This window comes from Dendropsophus ebraccatus, chromosome 13 (assembly GCF_027789765.1).
Source record: "Dendropsophus ebraccatus isolate aDenEbr1 chromosome 13, aDenEbr1.pat, whole genome shotgun sequence".
NCBI lineage: Eukaryota > Metazoa > Chordata > Amphibia > Anura > Hylidae > Dendropsophus > Dendropsophus ebraccatus.
Genome location: NC_091466.1, coordinates 1427037 through 1449722, shown reverse-complemented (window position 1 = coordinate 1449722; position 22686 = coordinate 1427037). Strand labels below are relative to the sequence as shown.

The 22686-nt window shown below is 59.8% G+C and overlaps 1 protein-coding gene across 7 annotated transcripts in view; it reads right to left on the bottom strand.

Annotated features, from left to right (window-relative positions):
* The window catches only part of GON4L (gon-4 like), a 45785-nt gene that overhangs the window by 21005 nt on the left and 2094 nt on the right, over positions 1-22686 (bottom strand). For 3 of the 7 annotated variants that reach the window (XM_069950714.1, XM_069950719.1, XM_069950716.1), the window contains exons 2-16: positions 7205-7622; positions 7026-7118; positions 6410-6591; positions 6263-6337; positions 5284-5334; positions 4541-4591; positions 3705-3800; positions 3140-3250; positions 2903-3055; positions 2606-2798; positions 1837-1944; positions 1713-1753; positions 1534-1637; positions 328-550; positions 171-257 (exon numbers count right to left, since the gene is read on the bottom strand). In XM_069950714.1, the coding sequence (XP_069806815.1) occupies positions 171-257; positions 328-550; positions 1534-1637; positions 1713-1753; positions 1837-1944; positions 2606-2798; positions 2903-3055; positions 3140-3250; positions 3705-3800; positions 4541-4591; positions 5284-5334; positions 6263-6337; positions 6410-6591; positions 7026-7118; positions 7205-7619 (1983 nt within the window). In that variant the 5' untranslated portion in view covers positions 7620-7622. The remainder of the gene's footprint in view (positions 1-170; positions 258-327; positions 551-1533; positions 1638-1712; positions 1754-1836; positions 1945-2605; positions 2799-2902; positions 3056-3139; positions 3251-3704; positions 3801-4540; positions 4592-5283; positions 5335-6262; positions 6338-6409; positions 6592-7025; positions 7119-7204; positions 7623-22686) is intronic. The other 4 variants (XM_069950718.1, XM_069950717.1, XM_069950720.1 and 1 more) reach the window with 4 other exon arrangements.

Genomic DNA, 22686 nt, shown 5'->3' with positions numbered 1-22686 from the left:
CCTCATCCTGACAGATCTCCTCCCACACTTCCTCATCCTGACAGATCTCCTCCCACACTTCCTCATCCTGACAGATCTCCTCCCACACTTCCTCATCCTGACAGATCTCCTCCCACACTTCCTCATTCAGATTCCCCCTCCCCCGATCTGCATCTCCCCGTTCTGCTCACCAGGTACAGGTGTGCGGTTTCGGCCTCTGTGCTCAGCTTGGGGTTCCTGAAGCTCAGGAGATGGAGCTGAGTCAAAAGCTGGACGTGCTGGAGATAAGGACAAGATGTTACGTGCCGGAGTCGCCAGGCTGAGGTCACATGACCAGGCCGTACTCACCTGCTGCATCTGCTGCTGGAGCCTCTTTCTCTGTGCAGAGTCCAGACTCATGATGGGGGGCACCTTGGTGTTCGGGGGGGAGGCAGGGGGCTGCGACTCTCTGGCAGGAAGTTTCTCCTCTTCAGATTTGGTCATAAGGGATTTCCTCATCCGTAAGTACTCGAGCTGTGCCCGCACCGTGCGATGCTGCTCTGTCAGGAGATTGGCCAGGGGCTCCTCAAACCTGCCGGAGGATGGGGCAGCGGTCAGTACATGCAGGGCAGCAACGGGTGAGATAAGGGGGGCCAGAATGACCATGTGGGGGCAGCAGTGGGCATCCCCACCTCAACACAACTCCTGTGAAGAGGGGGTGCCGGTGCCCCAATTTTCTTTACCTCCTTTCCCAAACAGTAGCAGCGATTCTTGTAGCTGCCCCGCCCCATAGAGAGGAGGCCCTGTAGCCGCCCCCGCAGAGAGGAGGCCCTGTAGCCGCCCCCGCAGAGAGGAGGGCCTGTAGCCGCCCCCGCAGAGAGGAGGGCCTGTAGCCGCCCCCGCAGAGAGGAGGGCCTGTAGCCGCCCCCCGCAGAGAGGAGGGCCTGTAGCCGCCCCCGCAGAGAGGAGGGCCTGTAGCCGCCCCCGCAGAGAGGAGGGCCTGTAAGCCGCCCCCGCAGAGAGGAGGGCCTGTAGCCGCCCCCGCAGAGAGGAGGCCTGTAGCCGCCCCCGCAGAGAGGAGGGCCTGTAGCCGCCCCCGCAGAGAGGAGGGCCTGTAGCCGCCCCCGCAGAGAGGAGGGCCTGTAGCCGCCCCCGCAGAGAGGAGGGCCTGTAGCCGCCCCCGCAGAGAGGAGGGCCTGTAGCCGCCCCCGCAGAGAGGAGGGCCTGTAGCCGCCCCCGCAGAGAGGAGGGCCTGTAAGCCGCCCCCGCAGAGAGGAGGGCCTGTAGCCGCCCCCGCAGAGAGGAGGGCCTGTAGCCGCCCCCAGCAGAGAGGAGGCCCTGTAGCCGCCCCCGCAGAGAGGAGGGCCTGTAGCCGCCCCCGCAGAGAGGAGGGGCCTGTAGCCGCCCCCGCAGAGAGGAGGGCCTGTAGCCGCCCCCGCAGAGAGGAGGGCCTGTAGCCGCCCCCGCAGAGAGGAGGGCCTGTAGCCGCCCCCGCAGAGAGGAGGCCCTGTAGCCGCCCCAGAGAGAGGAGGGCCTGTAGCCACCCCAGAGAGAGGAGGCCCTGTCGCCACTCACCTGATGGCCTGCGGGGTGTTGAAGTCGGGCAGCAGCTCCAGGTTACTGTCCTCATCATCCGCTCCTTCATCTTCCAAGTGCGAGATCCCCATCTCATCCTGAAACTGAGAGAAGCGGCCAATGATTGGCTGAGAAGGGGCCGCCGCAGGGTCAGGGGGAGTAGGGGCCGCCGTACTCACCGTCTCAAACAGCTCCTCCATCAGTTCGTTCACTTCCTTCTCTGCAGATTAGACATGACAAGGTGAAGCCATCTCTACCTCCCCCCATCTAACATCCCCCCCCCCCCCCGGAGACCCCACTTACTTGTGATCCTCACGGCTCTGTCATTGCGCAGGTCCTCCGTGTCCGGCTCATCCCAATCTTCCAGTATGTTGTATTCGGGATCATCATCATCATCATCCTCAGCCTCATCTACAATGACAGATCAGTGGTGACATCAGAGCGCTATCAGAGTGACAACTCTGACCCCACAGGAAGGTTCCAGAACACCCTGGGAGGAGCTGTAACCCATCATGGTGCAGGGCAGAGCCGACCTCCCTCATGGTGCAGGGCAGAGCCGACCTCCCTCATGGTGCAGGGCAGAGCCGACCTCCCTCATGGTGCAGGGCAGAGCCGACCTCCCTCATGGTGCAGGGCAGAGCCGACCTCCCTCATGGTGCAGGGCAGAGCCGACCTCCCTCATGGTGCAGGGCAGAGCCGACCTCCCTCATGGAGCAGAGGAGAGCCGACCTCCCTCATGGTGCAGAGGAGAGCCGACCTCCCTCATGGTGCAGGGCAGAGCCGACCTCCCTCATGGTGCAGGGCAGAGCCGACCTCCCTCATGGTGCAGGGCAGAGCCGACCTCCCTCATGGTGCAGGGCAGAGCCGACCTCCCTCATGGAGCAGAGGAGAGCCGACCTCCCTCATGGTGCAGGGCAGAGCCGACCTCCCTCATGGTGCAGGGCAGAGCCGACCTCCCTCATGGTGCAGAGGAGAGCCGACCTCCCTCATGGAGCAGAGGAGAGCCGACCTCCCTCATGGTGCAGGGGAGAGCCGACCTCCCTCAAGGTGCGGAGACGTTGAGTGCACTCACCCTCGTTGCCCACGTCGTCCTGCATCAGGCCGCGCAGCCAGTCCTTCCAGTACTCGTCATCGGCGGTGTTGGCCTCGTACATGTCGGGGGTGATGTCGGGGGCTTTAAGCTCCGCCTCTAGTTTACCGATGGGGACGTTCTTCAGGGGTCTCTTAGAGCGAGTGCGGAAGGCAATGAGGCTTTCATCTAAGGCCTGCCAGGTGGAGAAGAGCCAATCATATACCAGCGGGGAGGGGTCATCCGTCAGCGGGGAGGAGCCAACCCAGTGGGCGAGCACACTAGAGGGGCGGAGCTTACCTGGAAGGAATCCATGGGGACCAGGTGACTGTGCAGCTCCTCATCCACAGCATGCAGCTTCTCCATGAAGGCTCTGTCCTCCTTTATCCTGGGTGGTGGTGGGGGCCCCATGGGAAGAGACTCCAGACTGACCGCTCCCTGCGGCGACCCCTGCTGGATGGACACATAACAGCAGCTGTTGTGGAGGATACCCCCCTGAGGTGACCCCCTACCCCACACACAGCCCCACGGTCCTACCTGCTGCTGGCCTTCCATGGACTCCTCCCCCGGGGACTCCTGATGGACTCTCATACGTTTAGGACCACGAGGGGAGGACACCGTGCTCTCCACATCGCTCTCCAGCAGAGACTGCGGGAACATCAGTGGGCGTCAGTACCTGCAACCTGTCCCCCAGCGCCGAGAGAGCGCCCCTGCCTAGAGAGTGCCCCACCTCAGAAAGAGCGCCCCCGCCTGGAGAGTGCCCCACCTCAGAAAGAGCGCCCCTGCCTGGAGAGTGCCCCACCTCAGAGAGAGCCCCCCCGCCTGGAGAGTGCCCCACCTCAGAGAGCCCCCCCCCCCGCCTGGAGAGTGGCCCACCTCAGAGAGGCCCCCCCCCGCCTGGAGAGTGCCCCACCTCAGAGAGAGCGCCCCCGCCTGGAGAGTGCCCCACCTCAGAGAGAGCCCCCCCCACCTGGAGAGTGCCCCACCTCAGAGAGAGCCCCCCCCACCTGGAGAGTGCCCCACCTCAGAGAGGGCCCCCCGCATGGAGGGTTCCCCCGACCACACAGAGGGCCCCCCGCATGGAGGGTTCCCCCGAACTCACCTCCTCCGCCGTCTCATCTTCTTCCTCCTCTTCCGGCTGATATTCCTCATCTGAAGAATCCTCTTCTTCTAATGGAATGTCCACAAACTGGGGCACCTGCCGGAAGATGGGAGTGGTAGTACATGAAGGCCAAAGGTCCCCCTATACAGAGACACCGCCCCCCCTATACAGAGACACCGCCCTATACAGAGAGACCCCCCTATACAGAGACACCACCCCCCCTATACAGAGACACCGCCCCCCTATACAGAGACACCGCCCCCCCTATACAGACACCCCCACTATACAGAGACCGCCGCCCCCCCTATACAGAGACACCGCCCACCCCCTATACAGAGAGACCGCCGCTCCCCCCTATACAGAGAGACCGCCCCCCCTATACAGAGAGACCGCCCCCCCTATACAGAGACACCGCCCGCCCCCCCTATACAGAGACACCGCCCCCCCCTATACAGAGACACCGCCGCCCCCCCTATACAGAGAGACCGCCCCCCTATAGAGAGACCGCCCCCCCTCCATACAGAGAGACCGCCCCCCCTATACAGAGACACCGCCCGCCCCCCCTATACAGAGACACCGCCCCCCCCCTATACAGAGACACCGCCGCCCCCCTATACAGAGAGACCGCCCCCCTATAGAGAGACCGCCCCCCTCCATACAGAGAGACCGCCGCCCCCCCCCTATACAGAGAGACGCACCGCCCCCCCCCCATACAGAGACCGGCCCCCCATACAGAGACACCGCCCCCCCCTATACAGAGACACCGCCCGCCCCCCCCCTATACAGAGACACCAGCCCCCCCAAATATCCCCTCCCCCACCCCCATTGTTTTGCACCTGCTGTTTGCTGCTCTTCTTGATTGGAGACAGGTTCCAGGTAGGGATGACCTGAGGGGAAGCACCAAGTGAGAGTCAGTGACAGTACTGAACCCCCCCCCCCCCCATACACACGACCTGACGCCCCCCCCCCCCCCATACACACAACCTGCCGCCCCCCCCCATACACACAACCTGCCGCCCCCCCCCCATACACACGACCTGCCGCCCCCCCCATACACACGACCTGCCGCCCCCCCCCCATACACACGACCTGCCACCCCCCCCCCCCATACACACGACCTGCCGGCCCCCCCCCATACACACAACCTGCCGCCCCCCCCCCATACACACAACCTGCCGCCCCCCCCCCCATACACACGACCTGCCGCCCCCCCCCATACACACGACCTGCCGCCCCCCCCCATACACACGACCTGCCGCCCCCCCCCCATACACACGACCTGCCGCCCCCCCCCATACACACGACCTGCCGCCCCCCCCCATACACACGACCTGCCGCCACCCCCCCCATACACACGACCTGCCGCCACCCCCCCATACACACGACCTGCCGCCCCCCCCATACACACGACCTGCCGCCACCCCCCCCATACACACGACCTGCCGCCACCCCCCCCATACACACGACCTGCCGCCCCCCCCCCCATACACACGACCTGCCGCCCCCCCCCATACACACGACCTGCCGCCCCCCCCCCATACACACGACCTGCCGCCCCCCATATCGCTCGGATACTCACCACACCTTTCTCCGTCACCTCTTTAAGCTTTGATCGAGTCATCTTGGGCTCCTAAGATAAGAGAGCAGGTGGTCAATTGTGCGGTGGGGAAGGGGTTACACCACACCTCCCCTTCCTCTCCCCCACCACCACCACACCACTCCTCCCCTTCCTCTCCCCCACCACCACCACACCACTCCTCCCCTTCCTCTCCCCCACCACCACCACACCACTCCTCCCCTTCCTCTCCCCCACCACCACCACACCACTCCTCCCCTTCCTCTCCCCCACCACCACCACACCACTCCTCCCCTTCCTCTCCCCCACCACCACCACACCACTCCTCCCCTTTCTCTCCCCCACCACCACCACACCACTCCTCCCCTTCCTCTCCCCCACCACCACCACACCACTCCTCCCCTTCCTCTCCCCCACCACCACCACACCACTCCTCCCCTTCCTCTCCCCCACCACCACCACACCACTCCTCCCCTTCCTCTCCCCCACCACCACCACACCACTCCTCCCCTTCCTCTCCCCCACCACCACCACACCACTCCTCCCCTTCCTCTCCCCCACCACCACCACACCACTCCTCCCCTTCCTCTCCCCCACCACCACCACACCACTCCTCCCCTTCCTCTCCCCCACCACCACCACACCACTCCTCCCCTTCCTCTCCCCCACCACCACCACCACATCACTCCTCCCCTTCCTCTCCCCCACCACCACACCACTCCTCCCCTTCCTCTCCCCCACCACCACCACACCACTCCTCCCCTTCCTCTCCCCCACCACCACCACACCACTCCTCCCCTTCCTCTCCCCCACCACCACACCACTCCTCCCTTTACTCTCCCCCACCACCACACCACTCCTCCCCTTCCTCTCCCCCACCACTTCTACTCCCCTTCCTCTCCCCCACCACCACACCACTCTCCTCCTTTCCACCCCCCCCCCCCTCTTCCTCTCTGGTTAGGGAGAGGGGGTCATTACTTACAAATGGCGGCAGGCCTTCGGTCTCAGCAATGGCGGCTTTCATCATGGCCACAACATGCTCATTGGTGATGACCTCCTGTAAGACATGGGCACAGGTTACAGCAGATCCCCCACCCCCGTTCCTGCCCCTGCCGCTACCGACACTTACATGGAGGATATTGCGCACATTGACTGCAGTCAGGTTGTGCTGTTTGGCCCCGTCCTCCAGGGCGCGCTCCAGATCCTGGTCCAGGTCACATGTCACAGGGGTCTCATCCTTCTCTTGCTTCCTCTTATACACAAGCTTCTTCTTCTTTCTCCTGTTATGGTCGTCACCCCAATCCTCTTCATCTGAAAGCAACGTGGAGAGGGATGGGAACAGACCGGGTTATACCTAGGAGCGCAAGGGAGAGGCGGGCCCGACCCCTGCCGCCCCCGGGAGGAGGAGGGGCAGGCCCAACCCCTGCAGCCCCCGGGAGGAGGAGGAGGGGCGGGCCCGACCCCTGCCGCCCCCGGGAGGAAGAGGAGGGGCGGGCCCGACCACTGCCGCCCCTGGGAGGAGAAGGAGAGGCGGGCCCGACCCCTGCCGCCCCCGGGAGGAGGAGGGGCGGGCCCAACCTCCGCCGCCCCCGGGAGGAGGAGGCCCGACCTCTGCTGCCCCAGGGAGGAGGGGGAGGCCCGACCTCCGCCGCCCCAGGGAGGAGGGGGCTGTCGCCAGGGAGTGACTTTACACACACTCCCCCAGTCCACCCCCTTAACAGATAGGAATGTGAGTGGACGCTCACCTAGCGGGATGAAGAGCTCAGCATCATCTTCCTCTGGAGGAGTGCGAATGCCCACACCGCGGACATCTCCAATTTGTTGGCGGAGCTGTCCACCTACAGTATAAGCAGAGAGCAGACACTAGTGACACGTCCTGGAGAGGACCCCCCAGGCATGGACCCGGTAGAGACAGCTGCCTCACCTGCCACCGTCCCGGCATCACCGCCACATGTCAGGCTGACCGCTGTATCACCGGCAGCTGCACCGTCACATGTCAGGCTGACCGCGGCATCACCGGCAGCTGCACCGTCACATGTCAGGCTGACCGCGGCATCACCGCCAGCTGCACTGTCACATGTCAGGCCGACCGCAGTATGACCGGCAGCTGCACCGTCATATGTCAGGTTGACTGCGGCATCACCGGCAGCTGCACAGGGTGTTCCAAGCTTAGTAGGGGACTGTGTGGCGTCGGGGGAACATTGACTAATAAGCTTACTAGTCGCTCCCTTTCTGTCAGGGGATGTTCTAGCAGCCGGAGGTCTAAACCAGTCACCCTGGGGTGTAGTGAGTGGGGGGGCTGGGCGATCAGGATCTCTGCTCGGGGGTCCCTCCATCATCTGCTGCAACAAGAGACACATCATATAAACATATGTACATATGGGGGGGGGGGGGGATACAGAGAGGGGTATACGGGGGGTACAGTGAGGGGTATACGGGGGGGGGGGGGGGGACAGTGTACAGTGAGGGGTATACGGGGGGGGGGGGGGGACAGTGTACAGTGAGGGGTACACGGGGGGGGGGACGGGACAGTGTACAGTGAGGGGTACACGGGGGGGGACAGTGTACAGTGAGGGGTACACGGGGGGGGGACAGTGTACAGTGAGGGGTACACGGGGGGGGGACAGTGAGGGGTACACGGAGGGTACAGTGAGGGCTACACGGTACAGTGAGGGGTACCAGTGAGGGGTACACGAGGGTAGTGGGGGTACGGGTACAGTGAGGGGTACACGGAGGGTACAGTGAGGGGTACACGGAGGGTACAGTGAGGGGTACACGAGGGTACAGTGAGGGGTACACGGAGGGTACAGTGAGGGGTACACGGAGGGGTACAGTGAGGGGTACACGGAGGGTACAGTGAGGGGTACACGGAGGGTACAGTGAGGGGTACACCGAGGGTACAGTGAGGGGTACACGGAGGGTACAGTGAGGGGTACACGGAGGGTACAGTGAGGGGTACACGGAGGGTACAGTGAGGGGTACACGGAGGGTACAGTGAGGGGTACACGGAGGGTACAGTGAGGGGTACACGGAGGGTACAGTGAGGGGTACACGGAGGGTACAGTGAGGGGTACACGGGGGGTACAGTGAGGGGTACACGGGGGGGTACAGTGAGGGGTATAGACGGGGGTACAGTGAGGGGTACACGGGGGGTACAGTGAGGGGTACACGGGGGGGTACAGTGAGGGGTACACGGGGGGTACAGTGAGGGGTACACGGGGGGTACAGTGAGGGGTACACGGGGGGTACAGTGAGGGGTACACGGGGGGTACAGTGAGGGGTACACGGGGGGGTACACAGTGTACAGTGAGGGGTACACGGGGGGGGACAGTGTACAGTGAGGGGTACACGGGGGGGGACAGTGTACAGTGAGGGGTACACGGAGGGTACAGTGTACAGTGAGGGGTACACGGAGGGTACAGTGAGGGGTACACGGAGGGTACAGTGAGGGGTACACGGAGGGTACAGTGAGGGGTACACGGAGGGTACAGTGAGGGGTAACACGGGGGTACAGTGAGGGGTACACGGAGGGTACAGTGAGGGGTACACGGAGGGTACAGTGAGGGGTACACGGAGGGTACAGTGAGGGGTACAACGGAGGGGTACAGTGAGGGGTACACGGGAGGGTACAGTGAGGGGTACACGGAGGGTACAGTGAGGTTACAAACGGAGGGTACAGTGAGGGGTACACGGAGGGTACAGTGAGGGGTACACGGAGGGTACAGTGAGGGGTACACGGAGGGTACAGTGAGGGGTACACGGAGGGTACAGTGAGGGTACACGGAGGGTACAGTGAGGGTACACGGAGGGTGACAGTGAGGGGTACACGGAGGGTAAGTGAGGGGTACACGGAGGGGTACAGTGAGGGGTACACCGGAGGGTACAGTGAGGGGTACACGGAGGGGTACAGTGAGGGGTACACGGAGGGTACAGTGAGGGGTACACGGAGGGTACAGTGAGGGGTACACGGAGGGTACAGTGAGGGGTACACGGAGGGTACAGTGAGGGGTACACGGAGGGTACAGTGAGGGGTACACGAGGGTACAGTGAGGGGTACCACGGAGGGTACAGTAGGGGTACAGGAGGGTACAGTGAGGGTGTACACGGAGGGTACAGTGAGGGGTACACGGAGGGTACAGTGAGGGGTACACGGAGGGTACAGTGAGGGGTACACGGAGGGTACAGTGAGGGGTACACGGAGGGTACACGGAGGGTACAGTGAGGGGTACACGGAGGGTACACGGAGGGTACAGTGAGGGGTACACGGAGGGTACAGTGTACAGTGAGGGGTACACGGAGGGTACAGTGAGGGGTACACGGAGGGTACAGTGTACAGTGAGGGGTACACGGAGGGTACAGTGTACAGTGAGGGGTACACGGAGGGTACAGTGTACAGTGAGGGGTACACGGAGGGTACAGTGTACAGTGAGGGGTACACGGAGGGTACAGTGTACAGTGAGGGGTACACGGAGGGTACAGTGGAACAGTGAGGGGTACAGGAGGGTATCAGTGTACAAGTGAGGGGTACAAGGAGGGGTACAGTGTACAGTGAGGGTACACGGAGGGTACAGTGAGGGGTACACGGAGGGTACAGTGAGGGGTACACGGAGGGTACAGTGAGGGGTACAACGGAGGGTACAGTGAGGGGTATAAGGAGGGTACAGTGAGGGGTACACGGAGGGTACAGTGAGTGGTACACGGAGGGTACAGGTGAGGGGTATGCACGGAGGGGTACAGTGACGGGGTATAACGGAGGGTACAGGGAGGGGTAGACGGAGGGTACAGTGAGGGGTATACGGAGGGTACATGAGGGGTATACGGAGGGTACAGTGAGGGGTATACGGAGGGTACAGTGAGGGGTATACGGAGGGTACCGTGAGGGGTATACAGGAGGTACAGTGAGGGGTATACGAGAGGGGTACAGTGAGGGTGTATACGGAGGGTACAGTGAGGGGTATACGGAGGGTTACAGTGAGGGGCTATACGGAGGGTACAGTGAGGGGTATACGGAGGGTACAGTGAGGGGTATACGGGAGGGTACAGTGAAGGGTATACGGAGGGTACAGTGAGGGGTATCCGGAGGGTACAGTGAGGGGTATACGGAGGGTACAGTGAGGGGTATACGGAGGGTACAGTGAGGGGTATACGGAGGGTACAGTGAGGGGTATACGGAGGGTACAGTGAGGGGTATACGGAGGGTACAGTGCGGGGTATACGGAGGGTACAGTGAGGGGTATACGGAGGGTACAGTGAGGGGTATACGGAGGGTACAGTGTACAGTGAGGGGTATACCGAGGGTACAGTGAGGGGTATACCGAGGGTACAGTGAGGGGTATACGGAGGGTACAGTGAGGGGTATACGGAGGGTACAGTGTACAGTGAGGGGTATACGGAGGGTACAGTGAGGGGTATACGGAGGGTACAGTGAGGGGTATACGGAGGGTACAGTGAGGGGTATACGGAGGGTACAGTGAGGGGTATACGGAGGGTACAGTGAGGGGTATACGGAGGGTACAGTGTACAGTGAGGGGTATACGGGGGGTACAGTGAGGGGTATACGGGGGGTACAGTGAGGGGTATACGGGGGGTACAGTGAGGGGTATACGGGGGGTACAGTGAGGGGTATACGGGGGGTACAGTGAGGGGTATACGGGGGGTACAGTGAGGGGTATACGGGGGGTACAGTGAGGGGTATACGGGGGGTACAGTGAGGGGTATACGGGGGGTACAGTGAGGGGTATACGGGGGGTACAGTGAGGGGTATACGGGGGGTACAGTGAGGGGTATACGGGGGGTACAGTGAGGGGTATACGGGGGGTACAGTGAGGGGTATACGGGGGGTACAGTGGGGGTATACGGGGGGTACAGTGAGGGGTATACGGGGGGGTACAGTGAGGGGTATACGGGGGGTACAGTGAGGGTTATACGGGGGGTACAGTGAGGGGTATACGGGGGGTACAGTGAGGGGTATACGGGGGGTACAGTGAGGGGTATACGGAGGGTACAGTGAGGGGTATATACGGAGGGTACAGTGAGGGGTTATACGGAGGGTTACAGTGAGGGGTATACGAGGTACAGTGAGGGGTATACGGAGGGTACAGTGAGGGGTATACGGAGGGTACAGTGAGGGGTATACGGAGGGTACAGTGAGGGGTATACGGAGGGTACAGTGAGGGGTATACGGGGGGTACAGTGAGGGGTATACGGGGGTACAGTGTACAGTGAGGGGTATACGGGGGGTACAGTGAGGGGTATACGGGGGGTACAGTGAGGGGTATACGGAGGGTACAGTGAGGGGTATACGGAGGGTACAGTGTACAGTGAGGGGTATACGGAGGGTACAGTGAGGGGTATACGGAGGGTACAGTGAGGGGTATACGGAGGGTACAGTGAGGGGTATACGGGGGGTACAGTGTACAGTGAGGGGTATACGGGGGGTACAGTGAGGGGTATACGGAGGGTACAGTGTACAGTGAGGGGTATACGGAGGGTACAGTGTACAGTGAGGGGTATACGGAGGGTACAGTGTACAGTGAGGGGTATACGGAGGGTACAGTGTACAGTGAGGGGTATACGGAGGGTACAGTGAGGGGTATACGGAGGGTACAGTGAGGGGTATACGGAGGGTACAGTGAGGGGTATACCGAGGGTACAGTGAGGGGTATACCGAGGGTACAGTGAGGGGTATACCGAGGGTACAGTGAGGGGTATACCGAGGGTACAGTGAGGGGTATACCGAGGGTACAGTGAGGGGTATACGGAGGGTACAGTGAGGGGTATACGGAGGGTACAGTGTACAGTGAGGGGTATACGGAGGGTACAGTGTACAGTGAGGGGTATACGGAGGGTACAGTGAGGGGTATACGGAGGGTACAGTGAGGGGTATACGGAGGGTACAGTGAGGGGTATACGGAGGGTACAGTGAGGGGTATACGGAGGGTACAGTGAGGGGTATACGGAGGGTACAGTGTACAGTGAGGGGTATACGGGGGGTACAGTGAGGGGTATACGGGGGGTACAGTGAGGGGTATACGGGGGGTACAGTGAGGGGTATACGGGGGGTACAGTGAGGGGTATACGGGGGGTACAGTGAGGGGTATACGGAGGGAACAGTGAGGGGTATACGGAGGGTACAGTGAGGGGTATACAGGGTACAGTGAGGGGTATACGGGGGGTACAGTGAGGGGTATACGGGGGGTACAGTGAGGGGTATACGGGGGGTACAGTGAGGGGTATACGGGGGGTACAGTGAGGGGTATACGGGGGGTACAGTGAGGGGTATACGGGGGGTACAGTGAGGGGTATACGGGGGGTACAGTGAGGGGTATACGGAGGGTACAGTGAGGGGTATACGGAGGGTACAGTGAGGGGTATACGGAGGGTACAGTGAGGGGTATACGGAGGGTACAGTGAGGGGTATACGGAGGGTACAGTGAGGGGTATACGGAGGGTACAGTGAGGGGTATACGGAGGGTACAGTGAGGGGTATACGGGGGGTACAGTGAGGGGTATACGGGGGTACAGTGTACAGTGAGGGGTATACGGGGGGTACAGTGAGGGGTATACGGGGGGTACAGTGAGGGGTATACGGAGGGTACAGTGAGGGGTATACGGAGGGTACAGTGTACAGTGAGGGGTATACGGAGGGTACAGTGAGGGGTATACGGAGGGTACAGTGAGGGGTATACGGAGGGTACAGTGAGGGGTATACGGGGGGTACAGTGTACAGTGAGGGGTATACGGGGGGTACAGTGAGGGGTATACCGGAGGGTACAGTGTACAGTGAGGGGTATACGGAGGGTACAGTGTACATGAGGGGTTATCGGGAGGGTACAGTGTTACAGTGAGGGGTATACGGAGGGTACAGTGAGGGGTATACGGAGGGTACAGTGAGGGGTATACGGAGGGTACAGTGAGGGGTATTACCGAGGGTACAGTGAGGGGTATAACCGAGGGTACAGTGAGGGGTATACCGAGGGTACAGTGAGGGGTATACCGAGGGTACAGTGCAGGGAGTATACCGAGGGTACAGTGAGGGGTATACCGAGGGTACAGTGAGGGGTATACCGAGGGTACAGTGAGGGGTATACCGAGGGTACAGTGAGGGGTATACCGAGGGTACAGTGAGGGGTATACCGAGGGTACAGTGAGGGGTATACCGAGGGTACAGTGAGGGGTATACCGAGGGTACAGTGAGGGGTATACCGAGGGTACAGTGAGGGGTATACCGAGGGTACAGTGAGGGGTATACCGAGGGTACAGTGAGGGGTATACCGAGGGTACAGTGAGGGGTATACCGAGGGTACAGTGAGGGGTATACCGAGGGTACAGTGAGGGGTATACCGAGGGTACAGTGAGGGGTATACCGAGGGTACAGTGAGGGGTATACCGAGGGTACAGTGAGGGGTATACCGAGGGTACAGTGAGGGGTATACCGAGGGTACAGTGAGGGGTATACCGAGGGTACAGTGAGGGGTATACCGAGGGTACAGTGAGGGGTATACCGAGGGTACAGTGAGGGGTATACCGAGGGTACAGTGAGGGGTATACCGAGGGTACAGTGAGGGGTATACCGAGGGTACAGTGAGGGGTATACCGAGGGTACAGTGAGGGGTATACCGAGGGTACAGTGAGGGGTATACCGAGGGTACAGTGAGGGGTATACCGAGGGTACAGTGAGGGGTATACCGAGGGTACAGTGAGGGGTATACCGAGGGTACAGTGAGGGGTATACCGAGGGTACAGTGAGGGGTATACCGAGGGTACAGTGAGGGGTATACCGAGGGTACAGTGAGGGGTATACCGAGGGTACAGTGAGGGGTATACCGAGGGTACAGTGAGGGGTATACCGAGGGTACAGTGAGGGGTATACCGAGGGTACAGTGAGGGGTATACCGAGGGTACAGTGAGGGGTATACCGAGGGTACAGTGAGGGGTATACCGAGGGTACAGTGAGGGGTATACCGAGGGTACAGTGAGGGGTATACCGAGGGTACAGTGAGGGGTATACCGAGGGTACAGTGAGGGGTATACCGAGGGTACAGTGAGGGGTATACCGAGGGTACAGTGAGGGGTATACCGAGGGTACAGTGAGGGGTATACCGAGGGTACAGTGAGGGGTATACCGAGGGTACAGTGAGGGGTATACCGAGGGTACAGTGAGGGGTATACGGGGGGTACAGTGAGGGGTATACGGAGGGTACAGTGAGGGGTATACGGAGGGTACAGTGAGGGGTATACGGAGGGTACAGTGAGGGGTATACGGAGGGTACAGTGAGGGGTATACGGAGGGTACAGTGAGGGGTATACGGAGGGTACAGTGAGGGGTATACGGAGGGTACAGTGAGGGGTATACGGAGGGTACAGTGAGGGGTATACGGAGGGTACAGTGAGGGGTATACGGAGGGTACAGTGAGGGGTATACGGAGGGTACAGTGAGGGGTATACGGGGGGTACAGTGTACAGTGAGGGGTATACGGGGGGTACAGTGAGGGGTATACGGGGGGTACAGTGAGGGGTATACGGAGGGTACAGTGAGGGGTATACGGAGGGTACAGTGTACAGTGAGGGGTATACGGAGGGTACAGTGAGGGGTATACGGAGGGTACAGTGAGGGGTATACGGAGGGTACAGTGAGGGGTATACGGGGGGTACAGTGTACAGTGAGGGGTATACGGGGGGTACAGTGAGGGGTATACGGAGGGTACAGTGTACAGTGAGGGGTATACGGAGGGTACAGTGTACAGTGAGGGGTATACGGAGGGTACAGTGTACAGTGAGGGGTATACCGAGGGTACAGTGAGGGGTATACCGAGGGTACAGTGAGGGGTATACCGAGGGTACAGTGAGGGGTATACCGAGGGTACAGTGAGGGGTATACCGAGGGTACAGTGAGGGGTATACCGAGGGTACAGTGAGGGGTATACCGAGGGTACAGTGAGGGGTATACCGAGGGTACAGTGAGGGGTATACGGGGGGTACAGTGTACAGTGAGGGGTATACGGGGGTACAGTGAGGGGTATACGGGGGGTACAGTGAGGGGTATACGGAGGGTACAGTGAGGGGTATACGGAGGGTACAGTGTACAGTGAGGGGTATACGGAGGGTACAGTGAGGGGTATACGGAGGGTACAGTGAGGGGTATACGGAGGGTACAGTGAGGGGTATACGGGGGGTACAGTGTACAGTGAGGGGTATACGGGGGGTACAGTGAGGGGTATACGGAGGGTACAGTGTACAGTGAGGGGTATACGGAGGGTACAGTGTACAGTGAGGGGTATACGGAGGGTACAGTGTACAGTGAGGGGTATACCGAGGGTACAGTGAGGGGTATACCGAGGGTACAGTGAGGGGTATACCGAGGGTACAGTGAGGGGTATACCGAGGGTACAGTGAGGGGTATACCGAGGGTACAGTGAGGGGTATACCGAGGGTACAGTGAGGGGTATACCGAGGGTACAGTGAGGGGTATACCGAGGGTACAGTGAGGGGTATACCGAGGGTACAGTGAGGGGTATACCGAGGGTACAGTGAGGGGTATACCGAGGGTACAGTGAGGGGTATACCGAGGGTACAGTGAGGGGTATACCGAGGGTACAGTGAGGGGTATACCGAGGGTACAGTGAGGGGTATACCGAGGGTACAGTGAGGGGTATACCGAGGGTACAGTGAGGGGTATACCGAGGGTACAGTGAGGGGTATACCGAGGGTACAGTGAGGGGTATACCGAGGGTACAGTGAGGGGTATACCGAGGGTACAGTGAGGGGTATACCGAGGGTACAGTGAGGGGTATACCGAGGGTACAGTGAGGGGTATACCGAGGGTACAGTGAGGGGTATACCGAGGGTACAGTGAGGGGTATACCGAGGGTACAGTGAGGGGTATACGGAGGGTACAGTGTACAGTGAGGGGTATACGGGGGGTACAGTGAGGGGTATACGGGGGGTACAGTGAGGGGTATACGGAGGGTACAGTGAGGGGTATACGGAGGGTACAGTGTACAGTGAGGGGTATACGGAGGGTACAGTGAGGGGTATACGGAGGGTACAGTGAGGGGTATACGGAGGGTACAGTGAGGGGTATACGGGGGGTACAGTGTACAGTGAGGGGTATACGGGGGGTACAGTGAGGGGTATACGGAGGGTACAGTGTACAGTGAGGGGTATACGGAGGGTACAGTGTACAGTGAGGGGTATACGGAGGGTACAGTGTACAGTGAGGGGTATACGGAGGGTACAGTGTACAGTGAGGGGTATACGGAGGGTACAGTGAGGGGTATACGGAGGGTACAGTGAGGGGTATACGGAGGGTACAGTGAGGGGTATACCGAGGGTACAGTGAGGGGTATACCGAGGGTACAGTGAGGGGTATACCGAGGGTACAGTGAGGGGTATACCGAGGGTACAGTGAGGGGTATACCGAGGGTACAGTGAGGGGTATACCGAGGGTACAGTGAGGGGTATACCGAGGGTACAGTGAGGGGTATACCGAGGGTACAGTGAGGGGTATACCGAGGGTACAGTGAGGGGTATACCGAGGGTACAGTGAGGGGTATACCGAGGGTACAGTGAGGGGTATACCGAGGGTACAGTGAGGGGTATACCGAGGGTACAGTGAGGGGTATACCGAGGGTACAGTGAGGGGTATACCGAGGGTACAGTGAGGGGTATACCGAGGGTACAGTGAGGGGTATACCGAGGGTACAGTGAGGGGTATACCGAGGGTACAGTGAGGGGTATACCGAGGGTACAGTGAGGGGTATACCGAGGGTACAGTGAGGGGTACACCGAGGGTACAGTGAGGGGTATACGGAAGGTACAGTGAGGGGTATACGGAGGGTACAGTGAGGGGTATACGGAGGGTACAGTGAGGGGTATACCGAGGGTACAGTGAGGGGTATACCGAGGGTACAGTGAGGGGTATACCGAGGGTACAGTGAGGGGTATACCGAGGGTACAGTGAGGGGTATACGGAGGGGGGACAGTGTACAGTGAGGGGTACACGGAGGGTACAGTGAGGGGTATACGGAGGGTACAGTGAGGGGTACACGGAGGGTACAGTGAGGGGTATACGGAGGGTACAGTGAGGGGTATACGGAGGGTACAGTGAGGGGTATACGGAGGGTACAGTGAGGGGTATACGGAGGGTACAGTGAGGGGTATACGGAGGGTACAGTGAGGGGTATACGGAGGGTACAGTGAGGGGTACACGGAGGGTACAGTGAGGGGTATACGGAGGGGGGACAGTGTACAGTGAGGGGTACACGGAGGGTACAGTGAGGGGTACACGGAGGGTACAGTGAGGGGTACACGGAGGGGGGACAGTGTACAGTGAGGGGTACACGGAGGGTACAGTGAGGGGTACACGGAGGGTACAGTGAGGGGTACACGGAGGGTACAGTGAGGGGTACACGGAGGGTACAGTGAGGGGTACACGGAGGGTACAGTGAGGGGTATACGGAGGGTACAGTGAGGGGTATACGGAGGGTACAGTGAGGGGTATACGGAGGGTACAGTGAGGGGTATACGGAGGGTACAGTGAGGGGTATACGGAGGGTACAGTGAGGGGTATACGGAGGGTACAGTGAGGGGTATACGGAGGGTACAGTGAGGGGTATACGGAGGGTACAGTGAGGGGTATACGGAGGGTACAGTGAGGGGTATACGGAGGGTACAGTGAGGGGTATACGGAGGGTACAGTGAGGGGTATACGGGGGGTACAGTGTACAGTGAGGGGTATACGGGGGGTACAGTGTACAGTGAGGGGTATACGGAGGGTACAGTGTACAGTGAGGGGTATACGGAGGGTACAGTGTACAGTGAGGGGTATACGGAGGGTACAGTGAGGGGTATACGGAGGGTACAGTGTACAGTGAGGGGTATACGGAGGGTACAGTGTACAGTGAGGGGTATACGGAGGGTACAGTGTACAGTGAGGGGTATACGGGGGGTACAGTGTACAGTGAGGGGTATACGGAGGGTACAGTGAGGGGTATACGGAGGGTACAGTGTACAGTGAGGGGTACACGGAGGGTACAGTGTACAGTGAGGGGTATACGGAGGGTACAGTGAGGGGTATACGGAGGGTACAGTGTACAGTGAGGGGTACACGGAGGGTACAGTGAGGGGTACACGGAGGGTACAGTGAGGGGTATACGGAGGGTACAGTGTACAGTGAGGGGTACACGGAGGGTACAGTGAGGGGTACACGGAGGGTACAGTGAGGGGTATACGGAGGGTACAGTGTACAGTGAGGGGTATACGGAGGGTACAGTGAGGGGTACACGGAGGGTACAGTGAGGGGTATACGGAGGGGGGACAGTGTACAGTGAGGGGTACACGGAGGGTACAGTGAGGGGTACACGGAGGGTACAGTGAGGGGTACACGGAGGGGGGACAGTGTACAGTGAGGGGTACACGGAGGGTACAGTGAGGGGTACACGGAGGGTACAGTGAGGGGTACACGGAGGGTACAGTGAGGGGTACACGGAGGGTACAGTGAGGGGTACACGGAGGGTACAGTGAGGGGTACACGGAGGGTACAGTGAGGGGTACACGGAGGGTACAGTGAGGGGTACACGGAGGGTACAGTGAGGGGTACACGGAGGGTACAGTGAGGGGTATACGGAGGGTACAGTGAGGGGTATACGGAGGGTACAGTGAGGGGTATACGGAGGGTACAGTGAGGGGTATACGGAGGGTACAGTGAGGGGTATACCGAGGGTACAGTGAGGGGTATACGGAGGGTACAGTGAGGGGTATACGGAGGGTACAGTGAGGGGTATACGGAGGGTACAGTGAGGGGTATACGGAGGGTACAGTGAGGGGTATACGGAGGGTACAGTGTACAGTGAGGGGTACACGGAGGGTACAGTGAGGGGTACACGGAGGGTACAGTGAGGGGTATACGGAGGGTACAGTGTACAGTGAGGGGTATACGGAGGGTACAGTGAGGGGTATACGGAGGGTACAGTGAGGGGTATACGGAGGGTACAGTGAGGGGTATACGGAGGGTACAGTGAGGGGTATACGGAGGGTACAGTGAGGGGTATACGGAGGGTACAGTGAGGGGTATACGGAGGGTACAGTGAGGGGTATACGGAGGGTACAGTGAGGGGTATACGGAGGGTACAGTGAGGGGTATACCGAGGGTACAGTGAGGGGTATACCGAGGGTACAGTGAGGGGTATACCGAGGGTACAGTGAGGGGTATACCGAGGGTACAGTGAGGGGTATACCGAGGGTACAGTGAGGGGTATACCGAGGGTACAGTGAGGGGTATACCGAGGGTACAGTGAGGGGTATACCGAGGGTACAGTGAGGGGTATACCGAGGGTACAGTGAGGGGTATACCGAGGGTACAGTGAGGGGTATACCGAGGGTACAGTGAGGGGTATACCGAGGGTACAGTGAGGGGTATACCGAGGGTACAGTGAGGGGTATACCGAGGGTACAGTGAGGGGTATACCGAGGGTACAGTGAGGGGTATACCGAGGGTACAGTGAGGGGTATACCGAGGGTACAGTGAGGGGTATACCGAGGGTACAGTGAGGGGTATACCGAGGGTACAGTGAGGGGTATACCGAGGGTACAGTGAGGGGTATACCGAGGGTACAGTGAGGGTATACCGAGGGTACAGTGAGGGTATACGGAGGGTACAGTGTACAGTGAGGGTATACGGGGGGTACAGTGAGGGGTATACGGGGGGTACAGTGAGGGGTATACGGAGGGTACAGTGAGGGGTACAGTGAGGGGTATACGGGGGGGTACAGTGAGGGGTATACGGAGGGTACAGTGAGGGGTATACGGAGGGTACAGTGAGGGGTATACGGGGGGTAACGTGTACAGTGAGGGGTATACGGGGGGTACAGTGAGGGGTATACCGGAGGGTACAGTGTACAGTGAGGGGTATACGGAGGGTACAGTGTACAGTGAGGGGAATACGGAGGTACAGTGTACAGTGAGGGGTATACGGAGGTACAGTGTACAGTGAGGGGTATACGGAGGGTACAGTGAGGGGTATACGGAGGGTACAGTGAGGGGTATACGGAGGGGTAAGTGAGGGGTATACCGAGGGTAGAAAAGTGAGGGTTATACCGAGGGTACAGTGAGGGGTATTACCGAGGGTACAGTGAGGGGTATACCGAGGGTACAGTGAGGGGTATACCGAGGGTACAGTGAGGGGTATACCGAGGGTACAGTGAGGGGTATACGAGGGTACAGTGAGGGGTATACCGAGGGTACAGTGAGGGTATACCGAGGGTACAGTGAGGGGTATACCGAGGGTACAGTGAGGGGTATACCGAGGGTACAGTGAGGGTTATACCGAGGGTACAGTGAGGGTGTATACCGAGGGTACAGTGAGGGTATACCGAGGGTACAGTGAGGGGTATACCGAGGTTACAGTGAGGGTATACCGAGGGTACAGTGAGGGGTATACCGAGGGTACAGTGAGGGGTATCCCGAGGGTACAGTGAGGGGTATACCGAGGGTACAGTGAGGGGTACACCGAGGGTACAGTGAGGGGTATACGGAAGGTACAGTGAGTGGGTATACGGAGAGGTACAGTGAGGGGTATACGGAGGTACAGTGAGGGGTATACCGAGGTACAGTGAGGGTTATACCGAGGGTACAGTGAGGGGTATACCGAGGGTACAGTGAGGGGTATACCGAGGGTACAGTGAGGGGTATACGGAGGGGGGACAGTGTACAGTGAGGGGTACACGGAGGGTACAGTGAGGGTATACGGAGGGTACAGTGAGGGGTACACGGAGGTACAGTGAGGGGTATACGGAGGTACAGTGAGGGGTATACGGAGGGTACAGTGAGGGGTATACGGAGGGGACAGTGAGGGGTATACGGAGGGTACAGTGAGGGGTATACGGAGGGTACAGTGAGGGGTATACGGAGGGTACAGTGAGGGGTATACTGAGGGGTACAGTGAGGGGTACACGGAGGGTACAGTGAGGGGTATACGGAGGGGGGACAGTGTACAGTGAGGGGTACACGGAGGGTACAGTGAGGGGTACACGGAGGGTACAGTGAGGGGTACACGGAGGGGGGACAGTGTACAGTGAGGGGTACACGGAGGGTACAGTGAGGGGTACACGGAGGGTACAGTGAGGGGTACACGGAGGGTACAGTGAGGGGTACACGGAGGGTACAGTGAGGGGTACACGGAGGGTACAGTGAGGGGTATACGGAGGGTACAGTGAGGGGTATACGGAGGGTACAGTGAGGGGTATACGGAGGGTACAGTGAGGGGTATACGGAGGGTACAGTGAGGGGTATACGGAGGGTACAGTGAGGGGTATACGGAGGGTACAGTGAGGGGTATACGGAGGGTACAGTGAGGGGTATACGGAGGGTACAGTGAGGGGTATACGGAGGGTACAGTGAGGGGTATACGGAGGGTACAGTGAGGGGTATACGGAGGGTACAGTGAGGGGTATACGGGGGGTACAGTGTACAGTGAGGGGTATACGGGGGGTACAGTGTACAGTGAGGGGTATACGGAGGGTACAGTGTACAGTGAGGGGTATACGGAGGGTACAGTGTACAGTGAGGGTATACGGAGGGTTACAGTGAGGGGTATACGGAGGGTACAGTGTACAGTGAGGGGTATACGGAGGGTACAGTGTACAGTGAGGGGTATACGGAGGGTACAGTGTACAGTGAGGGTATACGGGGGGTACAGTGTACAGTGAGGGGTATACGGAGGGTACAGTGAGGGGGTATACGGAGGGTACAGTGTACAGTGAGGGGTACCGGAGGGTACAGTGTACAGTGAGGGGTATACGGAGGGTACAGTGAGGGTATACGGAGGGTACAGTGTACAGTGAGGGGTACCGGAGGGTACAGTGAGGGGTACACGGAGGGTACAGTGAGGGGTATACGGAGGGTACAGTGTACAGTGAGGGGTACACGGAGGGTACAGTGAGGGGTATACGGAGGGTACAGTGAGGGGTATACGGAGGGTACAGTGTACAGTGAGGGGTATAGGAGGGTACAGTGAGGGGTACACGGAGGTACAGTGAGGGGTATACGGAGGGGGGACAGTGTACAGTGAGGGTACACGGAGGGTACAGTGAGGGGTACACGGAGGGTACAGTGAGGGGTACACGGAGGGGGGACAGTGTACAGTGAGGGGTACACGGAGGGTACAGTGAGGGTACACGGAGGGTACAGTGAGGGGTACACGGAGGGTACAGTGAGGGGTACACGGAGGGTACAGTGAGGGGTACACGGAGGGTACAGTGAGGGGTACACGGAGGGTACAGTGAGGGGTACACGGAGGGTACAGTGAGGGGTACACGGAGGGTACAGTGAGGGTACACGGAGGGTACAGTGAGGGGTACACGGAGGGTACAGTGAGGGGTATACCGAGGGTACAGTGAGGGGTATACG